Raw genomic sequence first — 15191 nt, forward strand, 5'->3', positions numbered from 1 at the left:
TGTTTAACCTTTGCCGAAGTGAGAATTGTGGGATAGCCTATTTATATTGTTAAAAAAGCACATGGAGTTTATAAAATGACGTGTTATTATAATGTTTGTTGTCCATTGTAATGGCTACGAAGCGTGTTGCCGCTAATTCAACAGGCTGTGTATTGACATTCAGTGTTGCCATATAAAAAAACAAAACTATCCAATTTAGTTCTAATAACACCTCTGAATTGTAAAATGTCTTCCCACTGGATTACATAATGCAACTATGACGAATCTGAACTGCCAGACTCCGAGTTGACAGTGATACACACGATGCATGTTAAAATCACATGTCACAGCAAGACAACGAAAAGACCAATTAGCTGTATAAACATACTTGTGTCAGTTAATTTTGTATGTTTCTGCGGTAAAATGTTGGTTATAAGGGTACACTTCAAGAAATTAGTTTTGTACAATTAAAAAATGTTGTGTTTGACATTGACATAAAGTTACTCACGGAAATGGGTATAATTCCGGTATATTTCACACGACGTCCGTAATGAGGTTTTACTTATGATTAATGAAAATACAATGTTTATTGCATCATTATAATGATTTTAAATAAGTACCACCCCACCGTTCCTTATTATAGTAAAAACTGAATATTAATTTATAAGATTTATATAAATTTGTCTTTGGTACTTAGGTACACTAACCATAAATGAGGCTGTAAGTGTAATACCGTAAATGTACTAATTAATTTTTTTACTTCTTGTTCATGTTCTTAACATTTTTGGATAAAATATATATATATTTTTAAATATGTATTAAATCATAATAATATTTAAACTTAAAAAAAAATAATAATAAAAAAAAATACCAAGATCTAAGGTTAAGAAGTATATATGACATTATAAAGTATTCATATAACTTATTGTAATAATGTTTTTTTTAAATCTTGCGATTTTGGGTTAAATTGTGTGAATTTAAAAAATCTCCTGCTTTTTGACAAAATCTCCTGCTTTTTCAACACACACCTCCTGCTTTCTCTTGACTAAAGGTTGACAGGTCTGGTGCTGATATATCAAAGGCTGTGGTATGTGTCATCCTATCTGTGGGCAAGCATATATTAAAAAAACCTAGTGTGACAGCAATGGATTTCTTTTGTCATGCTCTAGATCATTTGTTGCCATAACTATATACTGTAAATCAGGAAATGTTAGCGAGCATAAAGTATTATCAAATTTAGTGAGGTCATACAAGACGCTAATATTTCATGACGCTAAATTTAAAGAGGTATTCAACAGACTGTTCCAAAAAACTTGGGCAATTGTTTTGTCTGTGATTAACGTCAAGATTCATCAAAAACATTATTTTAGCTGATCCTATAACTTAACTGAGCTTATTCTTTTTTAAGTTTCTGATATGATGACCTCGCTAATATGTTACTTATTTAGATTTCGCTAAATTTTAAGATAGCTTAATATTTTATGATTTACAGTATATTGCCATAACCATATGACGAGTCCAAGGGAAAATCTATCAGTCACATTTTACAGCGTTGAGAAATATTGATTTTAAAGGTTGTCTACCTGAATATGTTCAGATTCACTGCATATAAACAAAACTGCATACTTTACTGCTGTAGGGTGTTATTGATGTACATGATAAAATTTCTTTGTCAATTTTATTCATTGTTATTTTTTTAAATATGTATTGTTAGAATGTAATGAAGAAATAAGCAATGCAATAAATATATATATATTTTAAATAATGAAATAGAATGAAAATAACTGTGGTAGTCAACTGCTGACAAATTTTAATTCATGTGCCTTTGTACTTATTTGACAAATATACTCCACTTCTACTATTTCCAAGATCTAGTGTCACATTTATTATATGATTGACAAGTTAGAAACAGTCTTTTAAAATTTTTTAACAGTGTAACCTTAGTCATTCTATATGATTTTTCTGAACTTCATTAATTTCAGAGCCATCCTTCTTCAAGAACAGAAGAGAGTCGATGAAGCCTTGGAGAGTTACAAGAAAGCCATCCACTTCCGACCAAAGCTATCTAGTGAGTTCTCTTACATTTCTCTATGATTAATTTATAACTATAAGGTATGTAACTCTATATAGCAACCCCATCACCACCACCATCATCACCACCATCACCACCACCATCACCACCATTTTATACATATGTTTAGGTCCAGTTTATAAGTACTAGTATGTGTTTGTCATAAAATGAATTAAAAAAAAGTTCCTAGCCATTTCATGCATATATAAATATTTGAAAATAGAAGTTTATTCTGAATCACATGTGGTTACATAATTCTTTAACTGTACATTGCAGTAATAATATGGTAAACACTAGCCATTTAGTAACATGTACTGGGGTATCATGCAAACAAGCTTTCTTTAGCTGTTCTTTCTTTGTGGGTATATTATCACATTAAGGTTTGTTTGTTAATTGTTATTGACTAGTTTATAGGGCAAGTCCTGGGTTGCTATATTTGTTTACCAAAAAATTTGCCAATCTTCAATTTCTAAATCCAGTCTAAATATGTATTCGCCAACAGTCAAAAGATTTTGTTTTTAATATTGTTCTTTATGATAATGAAGTATATTGCAAAATGTACTTATTATTCAATTTAAATCTTGTATGACATTGTTTTAGGGAGTCTATTTTTTACCTATCTCATCTGATGCACAGTCGGTCTAGAATCCATCCCCATTGATGGGCCCATTGAGCTATTTCTTGTTCAAGTCAGTGCACCACGAATGGCGTGCTTTGCTATATGTGGGATGGTGCATATAAAAAATCCCTTGCTGCTAAAGGAAAAATGTACCAGCTTTTGTCTCTAACTATATTATATAATTACAAATGTTTGACAGCTATTTGCTGATGATTATAATCAGTGTGATTTATTGGTGTTTAAACAAAAAATTTATTATACAGAAATTAAAATTTAGTATTTAAATTTCTTTAATTTGTTTTTTACAGTGGCTCATCTAAATTATGGTATTTTATTGGCATCTCTTGGAAAAACTGACCAAGCAGCACAGGTGAGTGTAGTTCTGTTATTGTGAACCAAATTAATTCAGTACTACACACTTGATCATACATATAAAAAAAACATGTTTAATTTCCCCATTTCTAAAGTTCAGTATACATGTATAACATAGAAAACCACTTTCAATCAGAATTCAGTATAGTAAAATATAGTGACAAATGTATTTCAAATTAAAATTTAAAAAAATTACATGTGGGGATAATGAGTGTCAATTGTGGGTGCTCATATCTTAACAGGTCTAAGCTCACTTGTTCAGGAAATAAAACAATACGTTTTGGTCATTTATATGCAAAGGATCAATTAGAAAATGGATATTTGTTTAAAAGCAGAACCTCACCATATTTATATTCTGCATGTTTGCCTCAGGATGTTATATAACACTACATGAAGTTCTGATCCAAAACAAAATACTGATTTATATTTGTTAGTCCAGACTAGTCTTTGAGTAGATTCGTTTTTCTTAAACTACACTATATTTTTATGAACTGATTACTTGTTCTGATTGGGTTAAGGTGTTCCGCCACTGTGCAGATCTTGACACCTCTGGTCTGAAGGATCCTCGTCTCCATGACAGCACCAAGATCTCCTGTCTCTACAATCTCGGTCGCCAGCTTACCGAGCAAGACAGATTCGAGGTATGTCACTACATTATGCAGACAAGGCCAAAACATCACTGCATTATACAAGACAATACTTACAAATCATACATGTATATTATACATTCAAGACTTAAAACAGCTTTCATTATACAGACTTGTCTTTTAAACGCTGACATAGCCAAAGAAGAGGCCATGGGTGCCATGCCCTCCTCACATTCACTTACCCTTTTTTTTCACTACCTTTTAGATTTTCCTGGGGCTCGTTCCACAAAACGATCTTAGCCCTAAGATCATCGTATGTGCATAACTACCTTATGCCCTTAAGATGATTGTAGCGCTAAGATCGCTTGGTGGAACGGGGCCCTGGGGCCCATTCCACAAAGCAGTCTTAGTGCTAAGTTCACCTTAGGTGCATAACTACCATAAGCACTTAACTTATCTTAGCGCTGAGGTTGTTTCGTGATTGTGTTGCCCCATCACATGTACTCATGAACAGTGTGGCTTCCCCTCTCCACAAACTGAGTTGCCCCCTTAATATTAATTTTTGACTATCCCAATACTTTTAAAACATTATGCATTATACAGACTTCTCTAATATACTATTGTCAGAAATGAGTTGCCATTCAGTTCCATATCAAATGGTCTCAGAGGACTAATTTTTGTACATTTATTTGCACGTGACATTTAATATTTTTAATGGAGGGAGCCGTGTCATCAAGTTAAATAAAATAGGTATCAAAAAACCACCCAAGGGAATACCAAAAGGTTGCCTCTTTAACAAAAGCTAATCTGTTGTGGGATAGATGATATGTCAGAGTAATAAAATAGCCTCATAAAATAATCTTTGGCTAATTAATTAATGACATTGCCCACCTGGAGCAGTTTGTACATTTTGCTAGGGTTTTAGGAGATGAAAAATATTACACTTCTCGACTTTGTGGCTGATATTTTTAGAAAAACAGAATTTGAAATAGCTTTTTTAACTTTTGTATGAATAAATGGAATACAGGGAAGGCAAAAAATATACAGGTAAAGTTTAAAAGAAGACTGACAATATATTTGGTTTGTTGTGGACATGCTTAGGAGTAGCTTTAGTTTTGGAACACCAATATTTTTCTGAATATTTGAAGAGCATTTTTACAATACTTGTTAAGTCCAACATTTATTTGTTGTGTAAGGTGGGATACACAGTGAAAGAAAGTAAAGGTGCTGGACATTGTGGTTTGAGGAGGGTTTTTTTTATCTTACATTTAAGCATGAGAGGCTGAATTTTTTTCTAACATTCACCACTTGTTCTATTTTTTTTTGCAGGATGCTTTGGAAGTGTTTCATGAAGCTTTGAAAAGAAGACCAAGTTACTATCAACCCCAGTCCCTTTACAACATGTTGGGTAAGAACCAAAACTACCATAGGTATATTAACCTCAATCCCTTTACAACATGATGGGTAAGAACCTAAACTACCATAGGTATATTAACCTCAATCCCTTTACAATATGTTGGGTAAGAATCTAACTACCATAGGTATATTAACCTCAATCCCTTTACAACATGTTGGGTAAGAACCTAACTACCATAGGTATATTAACCTCAATCCCTTTACAATATTTTGGGTAAGAACCTAACTACCATAGGTATATTAACCTCAATCCCTTTACAACATGTTGGGTAAGAACCTAAACTACCATAGGTATATTAACCTCAATCCCTTTACAACATGTTGGGTAAGAACCTAAACTACCATAGGTATATTAACCTCAATCCCTTTACAACATGTTGGGTAAGAACCTAAACTACCATAGGTATATTAACCTCAATCCCTTTACAACATGTTGGGTAAGAACCTAAACTACCATAGGTATATTAACCTCAATCCCTTTACAACATGTTGGGTAAGAACCTAAACTACCATAGGTATATTAACCTCAATCCCTTTACAACATGTTGGGTAAGAACCTAACTACCATAGGTATATTAACCTCAATCCCTTTACAATATTTTGGGTAAGAACCTATTGCCAGTGTATTAACCTCAATCCCTTTACAACATGTTGGGTAAGAACCTAACTACCACCAGTATATTAACCTCAATCCCTTTACAACATGTTGGGTAAGAACCTAAACTACCATAGGTATATTAACCTCAATCCCTTTACAACATGTTGGGTAAGAACCTAAACTACCATAGGTATATTAACCTCAATCCCTTTACAACATGTTGGGTAAGAACCTAACTACCATAGGTATATTAACCTCAATCCCTTTACAACATGTTGGGTAAGAACCTAACTACCATAGGTATATTAACCTCAATCCCTTTACAACATGTTGGGTAAGAACCTAACTACCACCAGTATGTTAACCTCAATCCCTTTACAACATGTTGGGTAAGAACCTAAACTACCATAGGTATATTAACCTCAATCCCTTTAGAACATGTTGGGTAAGAACCTAACTACCATAGGTATATTAACCTCAATCCCTTTACAACATGTTGGGTAAGAACCTAACTACCACCAGTATATTAACCTCAATCCCTTTACAACATGTTGGGTAAGAACCTAAACTACCATAGGTATATTAACCTCAATCCCGTTACAACATGTTGGGTAAGAACCTAACTACCATAGGTATATTAACCTCAATCCCTTTATGTTGGGTAAGAACCTAACTACCACCAGTATATTAACCTCAATCCCTTTACAACATGTTGGGTAAGAACCTAACTACCTCTAACACAACCTCATTTCCTTTACATTAACCTAGTTCCTTTACAACATGTTGGGTCAAATCCAAACTACTACCAGTACAACCCCATTTATTTTTATACATTAAATGGCCTAGTTGCATTATCTCCACCACGCCACCTCCCCACCCCACCTCCCCACCCCCAATCAGATGGCTATAATCTTCCATTATGTTAAGGATTATTGTTCCCACTCCTTACCATGTCTTGAAGAGAATGCCCTGGCAAAGTTAGAAGTTAGTCTATGACAGGTGTGCTTGAAGAGTTCTCTGATGGAAGTACAGGTATACCAAAAACTACCCACACCCACACCTACTCCTATATTCTCATTCACTCTTGCAGTTCAGATACAGTTTCATTTACTGCCACTTTTATTCAAACCATCATGTTGTTAAGCTCTGGCTGACACTTCTATCCTTCAGTGGAAATTGTTTGCTCATTTCTTTACGGAGTAAGACATTTGTAGGGCATTAGATACAAGTCAGTAGATTAGTAATGCTTTTTCATGCTGTTGTTCAGTTATGATCATGTTCATACTGCAAAATTATGTAGATGGATCACTTAGACAATACTGAATTTAAAAGTAACTATTCTCAGTGATCAACATGAGGTGTACTTAAAGATAAAATATCTGTTCTTTATGATATTTACCTGAGGTATAGACCAATTTGGGCCATTTAATAGATGATGCTCAATATCGGTTCCAGATGTCATCTAAATGAAGATGGGTCATTTTGTTAATGCTGAAATGTTCTGCGTTATCTAATTGAGGTATACATGAAGATGGGTCAGTTAAATAATGCACTGCTGATATGTCTATTCTGTGTTATCTAGGCAAGGTATAAATAAAGATGGGTGAGATAAGGCTGATATAGATTATCTATTCTGTGTTATCTAGGCAAGGTATAAATAAGGATGGGTCAGATAAAGCTGATATAGATTATCTATTCTGTGTTATCTAGGTGAGGTATAAATAAAGATGGGTCAGATAAGACTGATATAGATTATCTATTCTGTGTTATCTAGGTGAGGTATATATAAGAAGGTTGGTCATCTAAATAATGTTGATATATTTACTCTGTTATCTCGGTATGGTATACATGCAGATGGATCACTGATATATCTATTCTGTGTTACCTAGTTGACGTATACATGAAGATGGGTCAGATAATGTTGACCATCGGTGGACCCATTGAGCTATTTCTCGTTCCAGTCAGTGCACCACGACTGGTATATTAAAGGCCATGGTATCCTGTCCTTGGGATGGTGCATATAAAAGATCCCTTGCTACTAATGGAAAAATGTAGCGGGTTTCCTCTCTAAGACTATATATGTCACAATTACCAAACATTTAACATCCAATAGCCAATGATTAATAAATCAATGTGCTCTAGAGGTGTTGTTGAAAAAAAAAGAGGAAAAAAAAAAGATAATGTTGAATTATCTATTCTGTTATCTAGGTGATGTATACATGAAGATGGGTCAGTTAGATAATGTTGAATTATCTATTCTGTTATCTAGGTTATGTATACATGAAGATGGGTCAGTTAGATAATGTTGAATTATCTATTCTGTTATCTAGGTGATGTATACATGAAGATGGGTCAGTTAGATAATGTTGATATATCTATTCTGTTATCTAGATGATGTATACATGAAGATGGGTCAGTTAGATAATGTTGATATATCTATTCTGTTATCTAGATGATGTATACATGAAGATGGGTCAGTTAGATAATGTTGATATATCTATTCTGTTATCTAGGTGATGTATACATGAAGATGGGTCAGTTAGATAATGATAGTGTTGACATATCTATTCTGTGTTACCTAATTGATGTATACACAAAGATGCATCATATAATGTTGATTTATCAGTTCTGTTAACTAGATGATATATACATGAAGATGGGTCATTTTTTAGTCCGTCCCACAGGGAACACCTTTTTCATACTACGAAATTTACTACAAGTTAGTTATTTCTGAACCGATTGATTTGTACATTACACACAAAAATAGTATTTTTGTGTTATTTCCAAGGCACTTTTACTTTTCTTCTTACGTCAAACCAAACTGAAATTATGTACATTTTTTTTTATATAATGTTGATTTATCCATTCTATGTGGGGCAGGACATAGCCCAGTGGTAAAGCATTTGCTGATGCGCGGTCGGTCTGGGATCGATCCCCGTCGGTGGACCCGTTGGGCTATTTCTCGTTCCAGCCAGTGCTCCACAACTGGTGTAACAAAGGCTGTGGTATGTACTATCCTGCCTGTGGGATTGTGCATATAAAAGATCCCTTGCTGCTAATCGAAAAGAATAGCCCATGAAGTGGCGACAGTGGGTTCTCTCTCTCAATATCTGTGTGGTCCTTAACCATATGTCTGATGCCGTATAACCGTAAATAAAATGTGTTGAGTGCATTGTTAAATAAAACATTTCTTCCTTCTATTCTATGTTATCTAGGTGAGGTATACATGAAGATGGGTCAGTTAGATAATGCTGAACACTGGTATCACGAAGCTCTCAAGTCGAAACCTGACCATATTCCGGCTCACATCACGACTGCAAGACTGCTGCAGAAGAAGGTAGTTTACTGTTCTCACAAATTTTCTTCTTTTTTCAGTTCATTAAAAACCCCACCCCATATCAGATATTTACATTTCAGTTTTCACAAATTTTCTCTTTTTTTTTAGTTCATTAAAAAAAATCCATATCAGATATTTACATTTCAATTTAAAACTTAAGCTATCTGATGTTACTGGATTAATACGCATGCACTAGTCTCGGCAGTACATAGTTAAAGTTTGTTTTGTTTAACAACACCACTAGAGCACATTTGATTTATTAATCGTTGGCTGTTGTATGTCAGACATACAGTAATTGTGACATCTAGTCTTAGAGAGGAAAGGCACTACATTTTTGTCACTAGTAGCAAGGGATCTTTTATATGCACCATCCCACAGACAGGATAACACATACTACAGCCTGTGATATACCAGTTGTGGTGCACTGGCTGGAACGACAAATAGCCCAATGGGCCCACTGATGAGGATCGACCCCCAAACGGACCACACATCAAGCGAGCACTTCACCACTGGGCTACATCCTGCCCCCCCCCCCCTCCCTCGGTGGTATATAGAGATTCAATCACTGGCCTTAAGGCTGCTGTTATGTATTGAATTCATGTCCCAATACTGACTCTATCTGAGAGCAAGTTTTAACAGTGCATCAATGACTTTCTCACTAACCATTAACTTCTGTCCAGGACAGATATCCCAGGTAGATGAGCTTTGAGCTTAGGTCAGTTTTAATTTGACCTTTAATGGAATGAAAGCAAGAAAATTTTAATAAATGAATCCTTGCAAAAAACATATACAAAGATGTTTAGGATCTTGTTTTTTGGTTTGTTTGCCCACATAACATCTAGACTTTTTTTCAGAAACATCAAAATATTACATTTTAAATTTTTTTTTAGCACTCTTTTTTAAGTTTTTTTTTTAAAGTCGCACACCTTAGTTTCAACCCATACAAATAGACACTAAGTTTGATTAATTTACAAACCTGTAACACATTTGGATAATGTTATAACAGAGTGAAACAAGAGTCTGTGATATTAAAACTGTGAAATAGATTAAAACTAGACTCCATAACTTTTACTTCTCAGACGCACATGCATTTTTCAAAATATGAAAAATGCATTTTGTGCTATTAGAAACACCAGGATGACCAGAAACACTTCGATTATACAGAAATTGATAATCTAAAGAATAAAATATAACTAATGTTTGATTTCAGTGATCATAAACGGCTCTAATAGTGGAAAATATGTCATAGTGTTTAAAAACTAGGGTCTGTCCCTTTAATATTTGAATTTTTATTTTTTTATTCCTTTCCAGACTTCATTAATGTGGTCAGCTAATAATACACAGCATGTGATAATTTCTCAAGCCAGTCGTTCTGATATTATTGTCATTTATGTTAATGTGATAAATTTTGTTTTCAGAATAAACTGGAGGAAGCAGAAAGCTGGTTGAAGAAAGCCTATGAGCTGGATCCTAATGACAGCAGTATGTTGCATCATTATGGTAAGTTGGAAACTGCATGACATAATGTTACTAACAGGCCAAATATTCATTCAGATCTTGCACCAAGAAGCTTTTGATATGAGTAATATTACATAATTATGTTGATTAATATCTTAAAGGGTTGTATGATATGTGTAAATATTTTCATTAAAAATATTGATTAAAATTTCACAGAAACAGGTGTGATATAAATAATATAGAAAATGTTGATTAAAGTCTCGTGGAGTGGTCTCTATAGGTAATATTAAAAATATTGATTAAAATCTCATGGAGTGGTCTGATATGGGTAATATTTTCATTAAAAATATTGATTAAAATATCACAGAAAGTGGTGTAATAAGAATCATTAGTCTTATTCAACTTACCGTACTAGCATAACAACAATGCTGTAACACTTGTTGTGCTAGTACTAGGTAAGTTTGAATAATAATGAAAATTAGAAACAAATTTTTTAAATTTAAAATATTGATTATGATCTCTAGAAAGTTGTCTGATATGGGTAATAATAAAATATTATGATCTCTAGAAAGTTGTGTGATATGGATAATAATAAAATATTATTTTTCTCTAGAAAGTTGTCTGATATGGGTAATAATAAAATATTATGATCTCTAGAAAGTTGTGTGATATGGATAATAATAAAATATTATTTTTCTCTAGAAAGTTGTCTGATATGGGTAATAATAAAATATTATGATCTCTAGAAAGTTGTGTGATATGGATAATAATAAAATATTATTTTTCTCTAGAAAGTTGTCCGATATGGGTAATCATAAAATATATTCTCTAGAAAGTTTTCTGATATGGGTAATAATAAAATATTGATTATGATCTCTAGCCAGATGAAAAATAATAAAATAGTGATTAAAATCTTGTAGAGTAGTGTAATATGGGTAATATTTCCAAGCCAAATATTAATTCAGATCTTTTATTGAGTGGTGTGATATAAATAATATTTCCAGGCAGATAACGATCTCATATGAACAGTATATCCATGCACTGCTCTGACTTGAATCTTTATTTAAGTTAGAGATTAGTTTGAATTAATCAGGGACCATATATTTCAAAGAATATTGTGGAAGAACATTGTTTCATTTTGATTGAACACTAGCAATGTATTGGAAAATTAAAGTGGTGTGTGTGTCTGTTGTTTTTATATGGTTTTTTTTTTTTTTTTTTTAAAGTGATGTGTGGTTTTTGATGTGACACAGCAAGAAAAACTGTTTGTTAATTTTATTATATTGATTCTAATAATGCTACTGAAACAGCAATGTGACACTTTTGTATGATCATTCTGTTCGCAAATATTGCAGAAGATATTGATTTGTTAAAAAGACCTCTATGACCAAGGGCCATAGCTAGCTGGTTTTCCCATGGATATACAGAGCAATATGGCATTAGTTAAAACAAGCCAGGCAAGAAATGGGGCGTTCAACAATTATACATGTAAAATATAGCTTTTTCTATACCCATACCCATGTAACATATTGTAATTCTAAGATCACATCCTCCCTTTAAAATCCCATTATAGTAGTTGTTAACACCCTCTTACACACTTTCACTGTCCGGGCGGGACGTAGCCCAGTGGTAAAATGCTTGCTTGGTGCATGGTCGGTGCAGGATCGATCCCTGTTGGTGGGCCCATTGGGCTATTTCTCGTCCCAGCCAGTGTACCATGACTGGTATAACAAAGGCCGTGGTATGTGCTATCCTATCTGTGAGATGGTGCATATTAAAGATCCCTTGCTTCTAATAGAAAAAAATGTTGCGGGTTTCTTCTCTAAGACTATATGTCAACATTACCAAATGTTTGACATCCAATAGCTGATAATTAATAAATCAATGTGCTCTAGTGGTGTCGTTAAACAAAACAAACTTTTAACTTTCTTTTACTGTTCCGTGATGTAATTGGGGGTGGGACATAGCCCAGTGGTGAAGCGTTCGCTTGATATGTGGTCGGTCTAGGATCGATCCCCATCGGTGGACTCATTGGGCTACTTCTCGTTCCAGCCAGTGCTCCACAACTGGTGTAACAAAGGCCGTGGTATGTACTATCCTGTCTGTGGAATGGTGTATATAAAAGATCTCTTGCTGCTAATCGAAAAAAGTAACCATTAAGTGGCGACAGTGAGTTTCCTCTCTCAATATCTGTGTGGTCCTTAACCATATGTCTGATGCCATACAACCGTAAATAAAATGTGTTGAATTCATCATTAAATAAAACATTTCCTTCCTTCCTTCTGTGATGTAGTTGACCAACGTTATTGGACTTTCGGTTTGTAAATTACATTTTGTTTTTCTTTGGTAAAAATACTAGACAGAAAATCATCTGCTAAAGAACAAAATGACCATGAATTTAAAAAAGAGACATTGTTTTGAAAACATTACTATATGTGTATCACTGTTGACACAAATATCCCTTCCCCCACAATGTTGTATAAAGTATTCCTTGATACGTCTTTTCCCTCTAGAAATACGTAATTGTTGAATAGCCCCAAAAATGTATTTTAAAGTTAAAAGTTAGTTTGTTTTGTTCAATGACACCACAAGAGCACATTGATTAATTAGTCATCGGCTATGGGATGTCAAACATATAGTAACTGTGATGTGTAGTCTTTAGGAAACATTTTTACATGTTTTTTTTATTTTGTTTTAACAACACCACTAGAGCACATTGATTTAGTAATCATTGGCTATTGGATGTTAAACATTTGATAATTTTGATGTTTAAAGAAAAAACCCACTACATTTTTCCATTAGTAGCATGGGATCTTTTATATGCACCATCCCACAGATAGGATAGCACATACTACATCCTTTGATAACCAGTCGTGGTGCACTGGCTGGAATGAGAAATAGCCGAATGGGCCCACTGACGGGGATCGATCCCAGACCAACCGTGTAGCAGGCGAGTGCTTTACCACTGGGCTATGTCCTGCCCCTTTTGTAGATTAGCAGCAAGAGATATTTTATATGCTTATTCCCACAGACAAAACAGCACATACCATGGCCTTTGATATACATTTTAATGATGATGGATAAACTCATGGAAGGTACAGCTACAACTTTAAAGATATACTAGTTATTGATTACTCCAAAGATGAAAGAAAGCTATTTCAAGAACCTTGATATAGTTAATAAATGATGTCTTTCTCTTTAGAAATATTTCATTTTCTTGTCTGTCATATAGATGTTTGTCCCTAGAGTAAAACATCAATCTTCCAGAAAGCATCATCTTGCATCAAGCCAGGAATAACATCTGAATCCATATTTAATTATGTTCCATGTAATATGGTCTTTAGAAACTACTTGAAAGTAGTCCATCAATTGTATTATAACTAGAAAACCTACTTGATGTACTTTGTAGGCCCCAAAGCACTGATATTTATCAGTGATAAGATCAAACAAAAATATGAGAGTCAGGGGAAATATGTCTGAAGCATTTACCAAATTGAATAGTTGTTAATACTACCAGGCTAAATAATATGCTTAATAATGCATACTATCTCAAATGAACATTACCCCAATCCATACACATGTACATTTTTCATGCCATAATAATAATTAAATATTGGTTTTATTTTTAGTCATACATAATGAGATTATATGTCTTTCTGGATAAACTGTGGCAGGACATAGCCCAGTGGGGAAAACACTCGCTTGATGCGCAGTCGGTCTAGAATCAATCCCCATCAGTCGGCCTATTGGGCTATTTCTCACTCTAGCCAGTGCACCACAACTGGTATATCAAAGGCCATGATATGTGCTATCCTGTCTGTGGGATGGTGCATATAAAAGATCCCTTGCTACTATTCTAAAAAATTAGCGGGTTTCATCTCTATGACTGTGTCAAAATGACCACATGTTTGACATTCAATAGCCAATGATTAATAAATCAATGTACTCTAGTGGTGTCATTAAACAAAACAAAGTTTCTTTTTCTTGATAAATACGTGGGCAAGATTTAGTGCAGTCGGTTGAACAAAGAAACCAAACTTTCTTGATAATCACAATATCATTGCCCATGATGGCAATAAAAATACCTTGTAGTGATATCACATCCATCACGGCAATAAAAGAACGTCTTAATGTCTGAGGAAGTAGAGCGCATGCTAATTTTATTTGTTGTTTTAATTTGTATTGTGCACATTAAAATTAATGGAGTTGAAAAAGAAAGAGAATGTAAGTATGTACGTGTATGTCATGCACAAAATGTATTTTAAAATTTAATTACAGGAATTACTTGTTACGTCTTTTTGATTTATGGGGTTATAAAGATGCACAAACATATGTGTGACTTGCCTCTCCATGCCCTGCATCTTGTGTATAGCTGTCTGTTTATAACGTCATAAATCTTAAACAAATAACACAATCCCTAAATAATTTATACAGCTGTATTGTGGACATGTGTTTATTACTTCACAGAGTGAAATGATATGCACGGTCACAGCTATCTACCTGTTCCTTTGACTGTTTTGTAAAGGAAGTAAATGTTTTATTTAACAAAACACTCGACATATTTAATTTACGGTTATATGGCGTCAGACATATGGTTAAGGACCACAAAGATATTAAAGAGAGGAAACCCACTGTTGCCACTTCATGAGCTACTCTTTTCGATTAGCAGCAAGGGATCTTTTATATGCACCATCCCACAGACAGGATAGTACATACCACAGCCTTTGTTACACCAGTTGTGGAGCACTGGCTGG

General features: G+C 34.0%; 1 protein-coding gene across 1 annotated transcript in view; it reads left to right on the plus strand.

Annotated features, from left to right (window-relative positions):
* LOC121369724 (protein O-mannosyl-transferase TMTC2-like) overlaps positions 1 to 15191 on the plus strand; it is an 88482-nt gene that overhangs the window by 64254 nt on the left and 9037 nt on the right. The window contains exons 5-10 of the mRNA XM_041494777.1: positions 1962 to 2047; positions 2978 to 3039; positions 3560 to 3682; positions 4958 to 5036; positions 8858 to 8979; positions 10398 to 10479. Of these exons, the coding sequence (XP_041350711.1) occupies positions 1962 to 2047; positions 2978 to 3039; positions 3560 to 3682; positions 4958 to 5036; positions 8858 to 8979; positions 10398 to 10479 (554 nt within the window). The remainder of the gene's footprint in view (positions 1 to 1961; positions 2048 to 2977; positions 3040 to 3559; positions 3683 to 4957; positions 5037 to 8857; positions 8980 to 10397; positions 10480 to 15191) is intronic.

Source organism: Gigantopelta aegis, chromosome 4, assembly GCF_016097555.1.
Source record: "Gigantopelta aegis isolate Gae_Host chromosome 4, Gae_host_genome, whole genome shotgun sequence".
Lineage (NCBI taxonomy): Eukaryota > Metazoa > Mollusca > Gastropoda > Neomphalida > Peltospiridae > Gigantopelta > Gigantopelta aegis.